The sequence below is a fragment of the Gopherus evgoodei genome, chromosome 16 (assembly GCF_007399415.2).
Source record: "Gopherus evgoodei ecotype Sinaloan lineage chromosome 16, rGopEvg1_v1.p, whole genome shotgun sequence".
Taxonomy (NCBI): Eukaryota; Metazoa; Chordata; order Testudines; family Testudinidae; genus Gopherus; species Gopherus evgoodei.
Window position 1 is genome coordinate 15,191,009 of NC_044337.1, and position 18,097 is coordinate 15,209,105.

An 18,097-nucleotide genomic window follows, 5' to 3' on the forward strand; every position below is an offset into this window, starting at 1 on the left:
ACTCCCCCGCTTTGATCCCTCTCCCCCCCCCCAGGTGTGTGATCTCCCCTCTCCCCCACCGGCGCTGAGCAGCATCCTCTTTGTTACCTCCCCCACCCCAGACTGGGGCTTGACCCCCTCTCCCCGAGGTGTCATATTGGAGTTCCTCCCCCCTTTATTCTGGCCCCCGGGACCATTCTGGGCATGTGAGGATTAGGGTTCTTGGCCTCTCTAACTCCCTTGTCAAGCTTTGGGGTGATCAGAAGCCATAGCCTTGCTATAACTCACCAGGCAGGCCTTTCAAAGCATTAAGCTCCCCAGTTGGGATGAAGCCAGCCCAGTCACCCCAGCGTGACCTTTTCTGGCTGCTGTGCAGAAACCTTCCTCCTGGAGAGCATCACTGGACTAACGCCTCTTTCCTGCCACCAGCATTGAATGGCCTTAGTAGAGTGGCATCTATATCCTTCATGAACAATAAGGAACATGCCAGGGTTGGCTTCTCTGCCTTATAAGCAGCAAGCTGGTACAGATGGGTAATTCGTTACCCATGTTATTGTGATGATTGTTATTGCTTCTGCTCCAAAATGATCCTGAAGTGCCCAATCACCTGCTTCACTTTACCCAGCACATCGGAGAGGTAGCAGTGGTAAGAGTGGCAGAAAACCTGTTATCGGAGAAGGCAAATCCTGTTGGGCTTGGATGACTGCAAGTTCCACTGAAACATCCCCCTCACTCACAAGTCGTTATGGATCCTCAAAGACTTTGAACTGTCTGCACCTTGTTTGTTTGGAAATCTAAAATGACTCTAACACACTTGACTCTCTCTGACTTTAGTAATACTTGAAGCCAAATCACTGGCTTTTTGGCCTTTATTAACTAAGTGCTATGCAAAAGAAAAGGAAAAAAAGAAATCTTGACACTGATTGCAATGGGAATGACTATTTCCTGCCTGGGTGGCCCTATATGTGGTTTTCTTATTGGTAAGATGAACTAGTTCCCACTTACTCAGTGGAAGACTTATTACAGACAAGAACTTGAAACTTTGGTAACACTTGTTGTAGCTACTAAGTAAATGGAACATCTTATGACTCACAGCTTTGCCTAAAGCAACCTGAAGAGTCTTGTTGCAGTTTTTAAAGCATGGAAAGAATCTGTGCACCTGAGTGAACTCTCTGCTTAAAGTGAGCAGTTTGCTGATGCAGTACTCAGCAAACACACACATCTAAAATATTATTTTACATCCAAATTCTCTGCCAACCTGGAAGATCAGGGATCTCCGTCTCCACACTCTTCTTGTGCTGGGAAAGATTGCCTATTGTTACTTTATGGGGCAGCAGCCTGGAAAAGTTCTTGGGGACCAGAGGAGGCCAAGTCTGCCTGCCCTGCACTTTATCAAAGGAGCAGTGAAGAAAGAATCATCTAGGCATGGAGGCCCACATTGCAATGTCTTCGTGGAACATGGTAGGTGTTTTGAGTGGTGCCCCATTTGAGTTGTAGTTAGCCTGCCAATTAGTGTTTTGTTAAATTGTATGAAATGGTTTTAAAAAGAAGTGTACTAGCTGTTGTGTCTTCCCTCTTCTGCTCCCTAAGGTTTCTGGTATGATCAGCTGGTAAGATATTTTTTTTTTCATGGTTAGATTACTGTTTCCGAATTTTGTGAAACCCCAGTGGGCATTCTTACATATTTAACTGCAGGGAAAGCAACTTCTTCATAATGTTATCCAGGGCAGACGTTTTAGAAACATTTTTTTTTTTTAATCCTTTGAATTTTGTATGTAAAAGATTTGGACAAATTGATTCTAGTGAGGATGCTATGCTTAATGTCACGACTAATCTTTTTTGCATCTATTTAAAGGGCAACTGAAATATCACACTTATATTTACTACAGTAGTAACACCCAAGACAAAGAGAACTGCTTTGTTTGTTTTTTACTTTGTGTGTTTGACAACTCTTGTGGATGCTCAGTTTCGTTGTGCTCCTAGGTAGCCAGGGAGGCCTGTATTATGATGCTCATGGAAGCAGAGGTGTTAGCCTGTGTGACGCACCTTGCAGGACTGGGAGCTTAGTGTCACCTTGTGTTTATGTGGGCCTTGCACCCAGTAACAAGGGACAGAAACGTGATTTTTAAAGCGATTCCCCCCCGCCAGAAAAAGAGGGGGGTGGCAGTGGGATTCAGGGCCTTACTTATTTTGTAAGGGGACTTAATTTGTGAAACTATTCTTCATCCTGAATTTCCCAGAGGATCTAGGAAATTCAATAGCATTCTTAGTATTATTTGCAGATGGATGCTGTAGTTTTGAGTGTGTTAAAATATTAAAATAATCAATGATTAAAAATGATTTGCATTTCTCCCCTCGTCCTACATAATGTGTCCGTGCAGTGATTGTTTAAAAAGTGAAGCTAATCCTTGGGAAGCTGGATGATAAGCCTATGATAGCTGTGTTATCAGTGGCACATTCCCACTGCTGAAACACTCCAAACCAAGTATTTTTTTTATTTTTTTAATCAAATATACATATCTGCCCCATCTCTGTTGCCTATGTGCTTCTCTATACAGAGCTTCAAGCTTAGATGGATCGGAGCAAGAAACAGAGCTCTAAACTGCAAGTAACACAATATTCCAACCAAGTTTGGTGTTTTGATCTGGGAGACAAGGCAGAAATCCTGATTTTTGATCATTTAACAGGAATAGACAGAAGGTAACTTTTTGTCAAGATGATATGAGGTCAGAAGAACCCAGCATGTTTCCAAGAAAAAATATTGTCTATAATGGCAATACTTCATATGTCCGCAAGAGACCTCAGTGTCTTGATTGAAAAAAGAATACAACTTGAAAGGGAACCTCAAGAGCAAGGTGGCACGCGAGCTGATTTTTAATGGCACGCCGAGGTCCTGGCCGCTGGTCCACTCAGGGAACCCCGGGCCGATAGCAGGCTGAGTGGAGCCGGTGACTGAGACCCTGGCTGGCAGGAGCCAGCAGCCGGAACCCCAGACTGGCGGTGGGCTGAGCAGGGCCCTGGCCCTGCTCAGTCCCCTGCCAGCCCAGATTCCCAGCTGCTGGTCCTGCTCAGCCTGCTGCTGGCCTGGATGGACGGAACCCCTGGCTGGCAGCGGACTGAGTGGGGCCAGTGGCTGGAACCCCGGCTGGCAGGAGCTGGCAGATGGAACTCCAGACCAGCAGCGGGCTCTAGGGTCCTGGCTGCCGGACCCGCTCAGCCCTCTGCTGCTCTGGGGTTCTGGGCGCCAGCCCCTTGCCAGCCTGGGGACTCCGCTGGAACACAGAAGTGAAACTAAGGCGGAGCGTGCACGCTTGGAGCCGGCCGATGCTGGGGCACTGTGCTGCGGCTGGAGGCACGGCGCATGGCGTGCGCTCAACTGGGGTTCTGCTGGCTGCTGGAACTCTCCGGCAGGCTGGCACTGGTGGCTCCGTGCACCGGACTAAGCAGCAGGCAGTCAGGCAAGTGAAAAGGGCTGGCAGGAGGCGCGGTGGAGGTGTCTGTGTCCCAGCCTGTCCTACTGCCCCTCTCTCGCCACTGTGGCTGGATACCAGGGCACTACAGGCATGTGCCGTCCCTGCGGCGTGCACAGCTGCGGCCCCTCAGGGGCAAGGGGCAAGGGGAAGGGAATAGTAGGCCAGGGGGTCTTCTGCCACCGCCCCCCATTTGCCTGCAGATGCAGTGCCCCCACACAGCTGGCCCACAGCTCCCTTGGCAGGAACAGGAACAACGTGGGGCAGGGACCCATCCAGGTAACCCAGCTGCAACCGGGACTGTCCCAGGCCAGCCCCAAGCTCCCTCCTGCCCCAGGACTTCCCCCTACACACACATCCCAGCCCTCTGCCCTGAGCCCCTCATGCCACCCAACCCTGACTCCTGCACCCCTCATGTTCCCAGCCCTGACTCCTGCATCATCCACATCCCCACCCCTTGCCCTGAGCCCCCCGCACGCCAGTCCCCTGCCCTGAGTGCTCCCCCTACACCCACACATCCCCAGCCCCTGAGCTCCTCCCCCCAAGGGGGGTTGCAGTATGACGGTACCTGTAAGAAAATTAAGTTACTTTCACCCCTGCTGGAACCCCAGACCAGCAGTGGACTGAGTGGAGCCAGCGGTGGGCTGAGCAGCTCATCTCACTGCTGGTCTGGGGTTCCGGCCTCCGGCCCGGCTCAGCCCACTGCCAGTCTGGGATACTGGCAGCCAGCCCAGGGCTCTGCTCCTGGCTTTGACCCAGCGTTCTTCAATCACCCCCTGCTGTAGCCCACATTGGAAAACTCAGCACGGAAAAGGGAGGGCAAGGATCACGCTAAACTGATAAGATCTGCATTTTAATTTTATTTTAAATGAAGCTTCTTAAATATTTTAAAAACCTTATTTACTTTAAATACAACAATAGTTTGTTTATATAATATAGATTTATAGAGAGAGAACTTCTAAAAACGTTAAAATGTATTACCGGCACGCGAAACCTTTAATTACAGTGAATTTGGCACACCACTTCCGAAAGGTTGCCTACCCCTGCTCAAGACTATTACATCTGTTAAGGGGACTGCAAAAGTTCAGTCTCACTTATCCACATGAGGAAAAGCTTGTTCTCTTATAATCCCTCTGAGTATATGAAGCGGCTCTCAGTAGCACCGCTAGTATTTAAGACTCTGTTGCTGTTTCTAGTTATTCATCCCTGTTTTGGGCTTGGCATGAAAACATAGCTCCTGGCTGAAACCTTGACTACAAAATCTTATCTTGGGAATGAACTATATGTAATTTAAAAAAAACAGTCTGGCTGTTTAGGTTGTAGAGAGGAAAAAAATAGCTTCAGGTGCTCCCCATCTCTCTAAAATTACATATCAGTAGTGTTTTTGCCATGTGAAGAAAATAGTCCTTAATCTGTCTTTACAGCCTTTTTGGTATATGGAAGAGAATGATTCATATTTCATATCCTATTCATAAAGCTGCTGTGGATCATATTGTATAAAAACAAATTGGGATTCTTTTCAGGATTTTAAAATCTAATTGTTTCTCTTTCTCTAATTGTTTCTCTAATTTCTCTTTAGTATTTTCATTACATGGTTTCCTGTAAGATCTAAATCAGTGTGTGTATGTTCTCTGCCATAGTGTGTGCACCAGCTTGTCCCGCAGAAAGTCAGGTGTCTTGTTTTCTGTCAAATCTAATGCGTATTTTAAGAAAAACTGAAGGCTGGGCTACCCAAGGTAAGGTTTCAAAGAAGGCACCTATGTCAGGAGATAGTTGAGAGAGGAGCAGCTGGAGTGGCTTGTTGCTTTCAGCATTGTCTGTTTAAAATAACATTATATTTGGCCTTGTCACGAAGGTGATGTATTGAACAATTTTTAATATTCTTTTTATAAATCTCTTAGCAAAGTCCATGTCAGTCTGTCTTTTAAAAATGATTCTGTCAGTCTTAAAGTTCCAAGGAAGGAGAGTTTATAAAAATAATTAATGGCAAAAAAGCATTGATAGGTTTAACTCTACTATACATAGAATGTCCCCAGGAGAAAGCAGAATCCCATTGAGTGGACATTATGTATGGGACATCTGTCACCCTTACATCAAGTAGTACCTTATTTAATAAGCTGTCCCACTGATTCCAGTGGAACCACTTTCAGAGCTAAGTTCTATTTAATATAAGTTTGACACAATCACACCTATATGAATCTTTAAAAAAAATCTCAAATGCCTGAGTGTTTTGCAGTGTTAGTTGGTTAGCAGCGTGGTTAAAGTGTAAGTAATTTTGGATATCCACAATGTACATCAAAACAGCCTTCATGAGAGTAACTCCATTTTTTAGCTAGTGTTAATTATATAGTGCCAATAATGTCCTACATGCTCTTGACAGGTAAAAAGACAAATAATCAGACCCTTGGCCTCACTAAAGTCCATCTGTTCTACTGGAGTGGTGCAAAGGGGCCTTGAGTCTCCCCTACATGGGCAGTTGAAGCTTTCCCCGCCATAGGGGAATCTTCAGCTGGTGTACAGCCATCAGAGCTTCTGACCCTTCCTTCTTCCCTCCCTGCCCTGATATTGGAGCTGTTCTGTGGGCTGGAGTTCATTGTGATTCTCACCAGGATAATGGCTTCTAAGGAGGGCAGTTCCAAGCCAGTTACAGCATCCCTTAGAGCAGTGGTTTTCAAAGCTGGTCCGCCGCTTGTTCAGGGAAAGTCTCTGGCGGGCTGGGCCAGTTTGTTTACCTGCCACATCCGCAGATTTGGCCAATTGCGGTTCCCACTGACTGTGGTTTGCCACCCAAGGCCAATGGGGGCTGCAGGAAGGGTGACCAGCACATCCCTTGGCCCACACCACTTCCTGCAGCCCGGCCCACCAGGGGCTTTCCCTGAACAAGCAGCAGACTGGCTTTGAGAACCACTGCCTTAGAGTACTATAACTCACACCATCGACTACTTCAGGTCTTGGCCGGCCTAGGATTAGGGGAAGTGGAAAGGCCACCTGTACCTCTCCTCCTCATATGCTGAGCTCATGCTTCTTTCAACTGAGTGTTGAGCCCAGGGTCGCTCCCCTGAAGAGCGTACAATCCATGTCTGCTCTCTCTGTTAAGAAAAGCTTATTCTTCTGAGGCATGCAGTATTTTCTACAAAATGGAATGACATATGGCTTATTTAGCATTGTAAGACAGATGTACATAATAATACAACCAAATGACAGTTAATGGAATGCTAAAGCACTCATGTCAAAAAATGCAAAATTGAAGTTCTCATAATAACCTTACCCTGCCCTTTTTGCACTCATGGAGCCTTCATTTACCCTTGGTCTACAGTTGCTCAGCTCCTTTCCAAATGAACTGAAGTGTGAGTGCATATCTGAGGGCAGAACTATGCCCACAGAATATTAAAATATACATTTGGGTTAGTAATAAAAAAAAAAAATCCATATGTATGATGGGTGGAACTTAACCTTATTATGAGACCTTTAACCTTAGCATTGTTTTACTTGAGTGTAATGTAAGATGATTAATAATTGTAATTAGTATATATTTTTGGATTGAATTCCCTTGTTTTTTTCCGAAGGCTAACACTGTACGCTTTTTATTGATAAAATGCTAGGATACAAAGAGATTCTTCATTTTTGTTGGTATCTTTACACCTTGCTCAGAAACTTACATTGAACAAGTGCTTATGGGACTTCCATGTTTTCCTGTTCATGCAGGTAGAAGACTTCCATGCACTTATGTAGCTTAAAGTCTACTTCACAGCAGTTTGAAACCTACTAGACTTGTGAGATAGTAGTTAATTTCCAACTGCTATTGGGGAAAGTCCCATTGGGGGGGAGAGGGGGGAAGATGCGATGGTGGGGAACTTCCCAAAGGAGTCCTGAATCTGAGACTTTCTCTTCTATCCTTCACCTCATTTGAAGTGTATAAAGAAGAAGAGCTCCCTGGTAGCCAAGAATTAACCTGGGCTCATGATATTTTCATTACATTTCATGTTACAAATCTGTGATTTATTCTCTACCTTTGACGCGTCCTGTAGTTAATGCAAACATGTTATAAAACTCAGCCTGCCTGTTTAAACCCCTGATGAGTGTTGAGGGAGAGGTTTTTATCTGAAAGGGAGGTAGGAGGGAAGAAATGTTTTAGTCAGTATTGCTTTATTGTGCTAAAAGGACATTTCACCTCATTTCATCTGTGAGCTTTCTTTCAAATATCTGTTGAATATACTTGGGGAAACTGAATATGAAATGAGCTCATACAATAATTAAGTGTTTCATGTCCTCTGGTAGTGGCAAAATATGCTGTCCTCTTTTCGAAGACTGGACAATGAAAATGTGAGAAGGTACTCTACAAGAGTTCTTATGAAATAAGGAGATGAGCTAGTGGAACCTGTAGTTTTCTTTATTTGCTGAGATTGTGGAAAAGACAGGTGGGAAAGCAGCGTGTTACAGAATCTTTGCTGCTGGGTCTGGACTCTTGTTACAAGAGAGCACAGGGAGTGTTTCTTGGTATTTTAATTGGGAAACCAACCACCCTACTAGCTGGACCTATAGCACACATTCACAGAAGGCATCCAGGGAGAGATCTGTCTTGGAAAATTCCCATAAAAATTCATAAAAACTCTTTCAAAAGGATGATATTAATTTAAACAAAATTCTTCTGTTACTGATAACATTGCTTGTATTTTTAATAGTCTTTCAGCTTTAGTAATCTGACTTTTTACACCACTTACGTTGTTTACATTTTATGTTTCACTTGGTGGTGGGCAATGAAAATGAGTGTTCCTCCTTCACTGTTTGGTGGGTTGACTCAGCATAGTACTAGCTGTTGTGCTACATTTAGAGTCTGTGTTGGTTATGTTCTGATTTTATAGGTGATATACTGACCTCTTTTTCTGCCATATAGAAAAAAAGGCATGATTTTGAGGTGTACAATTATTATCATTTTATTGTCATAAAACTCATTAAAGTTAATATTGAGGCTATTGTAGAGAGAGAGTGAACTTTTGGAGGCCAGGTAGTCCAGATGAGGCAGTAATCAAACAATTATATGAGCCCTTGGCGGTATGTTCTAGGCAGTACATCCTTCATCCTAATAATTCATTCGGCTGTAATGGAATGGCTAATCCTTTTCCTGAGCAAAAGCTATTCTGTTTTGCAGACTAACTAATCTCCAAGAAGTTGCCATGTTTAAGCAGTTTGTCTCTATCATGATGAATAGGTAGTAGTTGCCAGCATGCTAGACTTTCATTAATAGATTGTGCTGGTTCTGCATTCTTTTTATGTACCTTTTGTCATAAAAATCTTGTGGGAGAAGATCAGTATGGGATGGCAGGAGAAGGCTGCAGATCATTAGAATGGGAATTAATGTACGTAAGAGATCATTTTACTCACTGCATTTCAGAATATGCCAAAACAAACTTTTAGTATTTTAAATGGCAAAGTTAAAGCTTAAGCTTTTACGTTAGGGAGGCAGCATGATCCAGTGGATAGAGCATTGGACAGGAAGCCACCAGACCTGTGCTCTGTTCCTGACTCTGCAACTGACGTGCTTTGTTACTTTGGCAAATCACTTTCACCTGTTTCCCTTGCACCTTCTGTCTGTTTTGTCTATTTAAACAGCCGGCTTGTCAGGGCAGAGAGTCTCTCTCTCTCTCTAAGCTGTACAGAGCTTTTTGCCAGAAGCTGGGAATGGGCGGCATCGGATGGATCACGTGATGATTACCTGTTCTGCTCATTCCCTGTGAGGGACCTGGCATTGGTCACTGTTGGGAGACAGCATACTGAGTTAGATGGACCTTTGGTCTGACCCAGTACGGCTGTTATGTTCTTACAATGCCTAGAAAAATGCATCCTCAATCTTAGTTGGGCCTCTAGGCACTTTTGTAATACAAATAAGAATAGATTGCAGCTGCTGCAAACGCTACCACTACTACTGTATAATCAAGTTAAACTTATCATTTGTGAATGTAAACATAACTTCTTTTTAGCTGACTTCAGATAATCTAAATGTGTATCTGGAGCAATAACACTTCAGTTTTCAATAGCAGACCTATGCTAATTGAATATTCAGTGAGTGGTAAATTGATAAATCTGAAGCCTTGAATTACTGTATTGTTGACTCATAATTTTTAAATCTCACAGCTGTTTGTAGAATGTTGCTGCAGTCGTGTTGATATACTCCAAATGTGTAGCATTATAGGATTAAAAGTATTTTAGTGTGATGCTGATGACATTAGCCTGTGTTCACTATGTTTCTTCTACACGGTGGTGTGATTCGTTTATGTTCACTTTTGCTTCTGTTTGTATGAATGTAGTAAAAGCCAAATATGCTCTCGAAAGTAGGAATTTTTTAAGAATTACTTACTGTTTCATATATCTTGCACTTTCCATATTTTCTGGCCTGCATTTTATGTACTAAACCTATTGGTATCATTATAAAGAGAGCCACTGTCTTCACCTAGTAGTGTTTTGTGATGCCGGTTTACTGTTGCTGCACAAGTCGTCTTCATGTGCATGTCAGATGTGTTAAAATATCTGCTGTGAATCACTGAGGAGTATTGCTGTAGAAATATAAAACCATTTTAAGCAGAAGTTACAAAGGGTTTTGTTGGTTATTCTATCAAATCTTGTTTCTGTACTGATGGAACTCAAATTAAACTTGAACTGTAGGAGTCAGTCTGCTTATCAGTGCTTGCAGTTCATGTTTAAAGGAAGGTGAAGGACTAAATATTGGACAGAAATATTAATCAGTGTCCAGAGAATTTTAACAAACAAAGCTTCCTAAAACCAAATTATGATGGCTCTTTCCTACTCTAGTTCAATTATTCCTCTTTGTCTACTGTATTTGGCCCTGGTTCTGTTCTTAAATGCTCAATGTGAGTTTTGTTGAAGTTGATAGGAGCTGCAGACACTGGAGGGCAACATTCGGTACAAATTGTCCAACATTGCTTAAGTTTCTCTTGTTTTTTTTACACTCTGGGAAGATTCCCTTATCCACATGCTTAGTTTATCTGTCTAGAATGACATTCCCTGCCGTGTGTTTACTAGGAGTTCTGAATGCAAGTTTCCTTGAGATTTAGCCTTCAGTGCTGCCTAAAGTCTACAAAGTCAGATCTGCCCAGACCTTGCTTTGCTGTTCCCTTTCCAGGATGTCTGTCTTTATCGTTTCTTATTGTGTGTGGAAAGCATGATTCTGGTCTCTTACAGCAGTTTAATTCCACTGTTTTAGTGAGGTTACTGCTAATTTACACAGAAGTGGGTGAGATCAGGATTCACCCAGGAGTCTAAAGGCTAGCTGATCAGTATTTAACGTACCTCTGCTCTGTCATTTTTACTGAGTGATGGATTTTATCTGTAGATTATTAATCTTTTAATTACTTATATTAAAGAACAGTGTTGCTGCATATGACTGTTTTGAGCAGTCATTTATCCATAAATGCAGGTGTGCTGATGCACTGCAGTGCATTTATATTCTGGTCTAACTTCTCTTCCTACCTTATCTCTGCCTGTCAATTAAAGCATTCTCCATATTTATGTTCAGGGACTTGAATATGTCCAGTCTGCCTCTGAATAAACTCCTGTAAAATGCTTTCTCAGGCATCAGTAAAGCAAATCCTATTAGCTTTGTTCTCTTAAAGCTCATCAAATAATTTCTGTACTGAATGTTATTGTTTTCTGGTTTGTGTTGTATATTTACATAGGGGACAAAATAATGTGTGTTACATATGATTCAGGCTGTGCTGAATTTCATGTGACCACTTCCCTTTAATAGTACATGCTACATTTTTTGAGGGGGGGGGTACTGAAGTTTGATTAAAATGTAGGAATTCCCCCTTCCATGCCATATATTTCCTGTGTGTGTCAGATTTTTATCACAATTGGGAGTGTGAAGGGAACCGCTGTGCATGCTCCCTGTATTTCCTGTCATATAAATGCTGTACAGGGAGAAGCTTTATTTACTGTACCCATCCACCATCTAAAGTGCTGAAGGCAAAAACCATCTATTAACTTAGCACTGTCAACTTGTTGCAGTACAGTATAATCACTAGTCTGATCAGCTCCTGATCTGCAAAGAAAGATAGAAATTGGCACAGCTGTTGTAGAAATTGCTAAAACTTTTTAATCACTGGTAATTCCTTGTCTATATCAAGAACAAGTACTGCTATTTTTCAAGCATTTGGGAGTGTCGGTGGTAGATGGATGAAGATGTAAAACTAACTTGGAAGTATTTCTCTTTGTTTGTTGAAACTTCATGTTTTCAAAAGGCCATCTCTACTGTCTGCTGGATATGTTTAATGACCCACTAAGCTGCTGTTTGTTGTGTTCTTGATCTCATCAGTTTCTCTTATAACTGCAGCAATTGTCAGTGAGGAAATGCTGTAGAAAACTCAACTACAGATGTTACTTTTTTATTTAATCTTTTGTGACATTTTTTAAATGAACCTTGAGAAATTTTAAAACCTAGCCACTAGATGTCTTTTCTGGATCTTATATAATACTGTAGTTGGAATAATTTCTGTTCTGATAAAATGGTCTGTAGCCCTTTAATGAGAGAGAGATGCGAAAAGTAGTATCAAAAACTAATGGTAAGATTTGGGGGCAGAAGTGACAACCCTGAATTAGAAGATGGTGAGCAATCAGGTCTTTTAAATTAAACAGTATTATTAAAAAGTTGCTGAAAGACTATTGTAGCACTATTGACCTTAAAGTCTTATACAATAATTACTTTTAAAGCCCATAATCCTGACAGGTTTGAGGCCTTCTTTCTAATGGTGCATCTCTCTTTGACATCCCTTGCACTAAGGGATTGAACTGTTGCATTTTAGGTTGTAAGGTGATGGTGCTTTTTCACTTATCATAAGGATTTTGGGGCAGGAGCATGGGAGCACAGCATTCATTACAATCTACACTTCCTTGCTTTAAACAGTAGAAACACAATTTTGAAAATCGTTTTTCAGCACTGTCTTCAGTTTCAGCTATTGCTACCTCCTGCCTAGCGTTTCATCTCCCCATCCTATTCAGTGGAGCCTCATTATTTGATTTTTAAAATATTGTGTCTGTTTCAGTATTGTTTCATGTTGTTTGTATTGTACCTTAGATTGTTTTTAACTCCTTTGAGGAAGTTAAAAACAACTGCTTTGAGGAAAGGGGCTTTGTAAATATTTTTGTAATAATTTGTATGTTTAAAAACTTCAACAATTCCGAAGACTTAAACTTTTGTCTGTAAGTGGGGTTATCTGGAAAGCACATTTCAACCCATTGTTTTAATATTGTCTTGAAATCAGAAGTCTGATCATAAGTAGGTAAAGGGACAGTGAAGATATTGTGGAGTTTTACTCTTATTAGTGTTTTATGGATTTAGGAAAATTAAACTCTGTAGTCTGGTAATATCCCCATTTTAGTGAAGTTTTTTTGGAGAGATAATAGTTAGGAAAAAGCTTAATGCACCTAGCAGTGTAGTTTGGGCTACAAATATGCATACTCAAATGTGTTTGTTGGTTATTTTTCTAATTGTAAGCCTTCTGCATATCCTCTGTAAAGCTGCCCAGGTATAAAGTGGTTTTAAAACTACATTTCAGGTTAGCGAGAATGATTGCAATGGCTATTAGAGAAAGAGACGTTGTATTACAGTGGTCCCCAACCTTTTCCGTGGGGCAGGCGCCGGACAACTAGCCACCAAGGACCGTGGCCGCTGGATAAGCAGCTGCCGTAATGCCACCATGAAGTGGCAACATCAAGAGGTGTTGCTGCCAAAATTTGGTGGGCTTTCGGTGGTAGTGCTTCTTGTCGTTGCCACTTCTCAGCGGCATTTCGGCGGCTGTTTGTCCGGCTGCCAGTAGATGCGTGCACATGGATGCCCCGGCGGGCACCATGGTGCCCGTGGGCACTGCATTGGGGACCCCTGTTGTGTTATATCTGGGTATGCTTCATGTTTGCAAACAGCTTTGAAATGCTCCAGTGAAAAGTACTACATTAAATATGAAACTATTATTTTTATTACGATATAGATAATTTGACAGAGACCAGTGAGTAAACTCAAGGTTCTCTCCATTCTAATCTTTATGTAATGATGACTCTTGGTGGATCCTACTAAATGCAATTTGTATATACCTTTTATGGTATTACTTCCTACAATTATTTGTAGGGAGTGAGAAAAGCTCTTTGGGCAAGGATCATCTCTGTTACGTGTTTGAACAATACGTAGCACAAGGGGGATGCAGCCTCTAGGTACTAGCATAATTTAAAAAATCATTACCCCTACAATATGAAAGGCATGATCATATATGTCACTTCAGATGTTGCTTACACTTGTATATTCCACATCTGTGAGGAAAAATGTATATTGGTAGCGCCATAGTGGTTCATTTTTTGACTCCGACCTCTTTCCAGGTCCTCACATCCAGGCTATATCAATACCTTGCCAATTCTTTTTATGTAACATGTCTAAGATATGGCTCTCATCCTACATCTTGTTGACTGCTGCATCCTTCTCTCTAGCCTTGACAAATGCAATCTTGCTCCCTTCATATTCTTTCAGAATGCTATTGCAGTGATAATTTTCCTAACTCATTGCTTTGATCCTGTTACCCTCTCTTTAAATCCCTCCACTGGCTCTCCTCTCTCTATCACATCAAACATAAGCTGTTTGTATTAATTTTCAAGGCCTTTCACAGTGAATTCCCACCCTGCCTATCATCTCTCACTCACTATTCAGTTGATTCTCCCCTCTGATCCAGGGATGCCAACCTCCACTCTCCATTTGTTTCCATTAGATACCTTCATGCTTTTTTCCCATGCTGTCCAACATGCTTGGGTATGCTCCATACATATTTGCAAAGCTACCTCATTGTCTGTCTTCAGAGACCAATGGGTATCATGCTGACCAGTATTGTCTCATTGTTTACTTATACTTCCCCATCTGTCTGTGAGACAAGGTAGATTAGGTAATACCTACCCCTCTACACCGATATAATGTTGTCCTCGGGAGCCAAAAAATCTTACCGCGTTGTAGGTGAAACCGTATTATATCGAACTTGCTTTGATCTGCCAGAGTGCGCAGCCCCCCCGCCCGAGCGCTGCTTTACCACGTTGTATCCAAATTCATGTTATATCGGGTCACGTTATATCGGGGTAGAGGTGTATCTTTTATTGGACCAGCTTCTGTTGGTAAAAGAGAAAAACTGTTGAGCTACATTTGTTGTCTCTTGTCTTATAGTTAGATTGTTATCCCCTTAGGGCAGGGACAGTCTTTCTCGTCTCTGTTTGTACAGCACCTAGTACAATCTGGTCCATGAGTAGGACTCCTAGATGGTGCAGTAATACTACTACTGCTGATCATAATGAAAACTGCTATGGAATTTGTTGACCAGCATAGTTAGGTCATTAGAGAAAAAGACTATCTCATTTTGCCCTGCTTTGTCTCTGGATCAGAGCTGAAGCAGCCAGGTGTTCTTCGAGGATTGGAGTGATGTAGTAGTTCCTTTGTTGTTTTCCCTGTGGCTTTCTGCATTAGAATTCACAAATTTAATCTGTGGATTCTGTCTGAACCTGCAACAGAAATAGGTCTGGAGGAGGCCACAGAGTGCTAAAGCCTATTGGACTGGTTAGCAAAATACACAGCGTTAATAACGTTTCTTATTTAAGTAGGTAATCTTCTGAGCCATGCAGAGGGCAGATTAGAATAATAATGGTTGGATTTTTGGAGGCAACTACTAGCTTTAAACTCTTTAATCATTTTGGTTGCTGTAATTAGCAATTGCTTCTGCAAAGCACAGTCATCATGCATTTCAGCTGAATAACTGCTGTGGTAAGCAGGCATCACTTGATGGTACTTGAGAACTTCAAAGAGCAGGATAATGGCCTTGCCTAGCTCTGAGTAAGAACACAGAACTTGAGCATTAAATAAAAATGAACTCAACACTGTTTAATGTCAGGTAAGGACTTCAAGAAGCTAAAGATACTATATTCAGTTTTATATAGTAAATAATGTAAGTAAGGTGAGAACCATTAACAGAGTGTTTAGTTCTGTTTTCTTCCCAGTAGATCAGTGTTAAAATATTTTGGTCAAATTCACGTTATTTAGCCTTACCCAATAACAAAGGCGTTAAGAATGCACAGATGAAGATAAAGCCTGCTGTTGCTCTCTGGCTCAGACAGCCCTGTAATGTTCAGCATTTCCAAATTAGGAAGTGGTGGGCCTTAGCAGGACCTTCCAACCTGATGATCTGAAGGTCCTGGAATGATGCACATATCGTGGATGCTAGTTGGGTTTGAATCATCCTGTAGTAAGGATGCCTCATCATTCTAGTCTTAGTGAGTCATGGAAGAGATGGTGGAACATTGTCTGCCTATTGATAAAGGGCAGATTTTGTGGCTGAAATGTTGAAACTATGAGTGAACTGCAGTTGTAATAACTGTATCCTGGATTATTTGGAGTGCATGGGATTGATTGACCATTATAATCATTCTTCTGTTAAGCCGCTTTAGATGGTTCCCTGGGATGTCACCGTTTTTAAACTCGGGCAATAAAAGACAGCATTTGTATGGCTATGGTGCTTTCATCCACTGAAGTTGTTTCTAAAAATTGATGCAGGTTGTGAAATGCTCCCCCTAGGCAAATGGAGCCCTTTGGGGAGAGTGACTAAGGACTATAGCAAATCAGACAGGCATTTTAGGTTTCAATTATTAACACAGTACATTTTTATAACTCTGAAATTGAAATTGCTAGCAGCTGAATTTTAAAAATGCACTACTTTGAAAAATTTTAGAGGCAAAATTGACCTGTTTAAAGTAAAGGAACACCTGGCCACCTTGGAACATTTTGCTGCAATTTTAGTGTGATTGTGTGGTTTGAGTTCACTTTCCATTTACTTTGGTATGTACGAGGGTTCCATCCTGCACCCCAGCAACAATCCGAGTACACCAAGGTTATGCTTACCTAACAAGTGGTGCTGCAAAAGTATTGCAGCGTCCTGCTTAGCAGTGTGCTGACAGAGCTATATCAAGAAAATAACTTTAGGTGAATTGAATTCCTTGATGCTTAAATCAAGAACAACCACCAACAGGATTTATTAGCTTTTTACAGAATGATGTTGAATGGGTAGTTATAAAAAGCTGCCTCTTTGGACAAAAAAATAATTGGAGGAGAGGACTCCCCATGTTTATTTAAAAATCCTTCCAACCCACTTGTATGAATTTGATGCTTTATAAGTGAAGTACTGTTAGGCATGGTGAGAAGGCTTTGAGCAAGCATTTTCTACCCAACTCTCCGAGTGCACCTAATTCCTGACATGTTGTTTGTTGTTCTAGTCTTGGGTTTGATCTTGCAGTGAGATCACATGAGTGCAGATTTCTGCCTGGGCACGTGTCCCATTAAAGTCATTGAGTCTCTGCTTGGGTATGGGTTCTGCTTGCATTTCATTGCAGAACTAGGACGCTGGACCTCTCTTGAAGGGAGACTGTCACTAGGGTGAAGCCATATGTGACCCCTGATTCGAGAGGCTAATGCATTTGATCCAGTTCACATCAAAACTTCTCTATTGAGAGAATTATTATTTTAAATCATAGTCCTGTCTGAGTTATTTAAATAAGTTTCGTTTAGGAGCTTGACCCCTGATAGTACTTTGCATAGAGCTGTAATGTTCAGGACTTTTCTGCAGAGCTGGTCTCCTGTTTCCTGCTGTGTGAGTGGTTATGAGCCATCCTGGATGATGGAGCTCCCAGTTATTTTGTTATGTTGTGTTCCATAGATAAAAACAATGACAAGGTCCTTGATTCCTCCTTTCCCCTATTCCATCTACACTTTCCCTTCCACATCTGATTCTTGCACACACTGGAAATGGAAATTCCTGCTTTGGGGGAAAAATCACTTCCACATTCAACTGTTCCTTTCTTCCTTGGTTCTGCTTTTGAAACTGTTACTGCTCTTTTCAGCCTCTGTCTTCTGCCTACTCCTTCAAAAAAATATTGTCCTTGAATGGGTAAAATGTGCATATTGATATTGAGAAGTTACAGTATTTTTGTAATGCAAGGAATTCAGCAGTGCTCAGTTGTTTCTGAAGTGGGTAAGATTCCATGTCCCTGCTTGTGGTGCTAAGAAACAGCATACGCACCCCAGAAAGTTAATAAATGGCCGTGACACAGGGCTAAATATTGATTTTTAAAAAATAGAAAAAATCCTTTTCTTTCCAATCTCTCCTTAAAATGACTACTTCTACAAACCCTGAAATTCTGACCCTCCAAACCATTATATAAAAGGTGAAAACTAGTATGGTGGAGTTGGGGGGAAGTAGAGTATTCCATGTTGAATTCTCTGTTCCTCCCAGTGCACTTTGTGTTGTGTATTTAGATTGGAAGCTTTGTAAGATGTCGTATGTCTTTTATGAAGCTGAGCATGTCAACACATAATAAATAGTAACATGGAAGGAAGTCATGGGCAAGTCTGTTGCTTTGATTTTTGCAAAGAAAGCTCCAGCTTTGCTAGCCTGTAATGCTCTCAGTAGGTGCCCCCCAATCTCCAACTGTCCTTTTACATAATGCATCCCATAATGCTTCACACTTGTCTTGCAGTTCCCTACCCCAAGGTATCTTTGTGCTAAAACTTTTTCTAGTCTTCATTTCCCAAACTGCTGCTCCTGGAGCTACTTCTTCCCATCCTC

The 18,097-nt window shown here is 41.9% G+C and overlaps 1 protein-coding gene across 6 annotated transcripts in view; it reads left to right on the top strand.

Moving 5' to 3' along the window:
* The window catches only part of ABL1 (ABL proto-oncogene 1, non-receptor tyrosine kinase), a 118,568-nt gene continuing 100,471 nt past the window's right edge, over positions 1-18,097 (top strand). For 3 of the 6 annotated variants that reach the window (XM_030535327.1, XM_030535324.1, XM_030535331.1), the window contains exon 1: positions 1,304-1,440. In XM_030535327.1, the coding sequence (XP_030391187.1) occupies positions 1,405-1,440 (36 nt within the window). In that variant the 5' untranslated portion in view covers positions 1,304-1,404. Of the gene's footprint in view, positions 1,441-18,097 lie in introns of all 6 variants that reach the window. The other 3 variants (XM_030535323.1, XM_030535322.1, XM_030535326.1) reach the window with 2 other exon arrangements.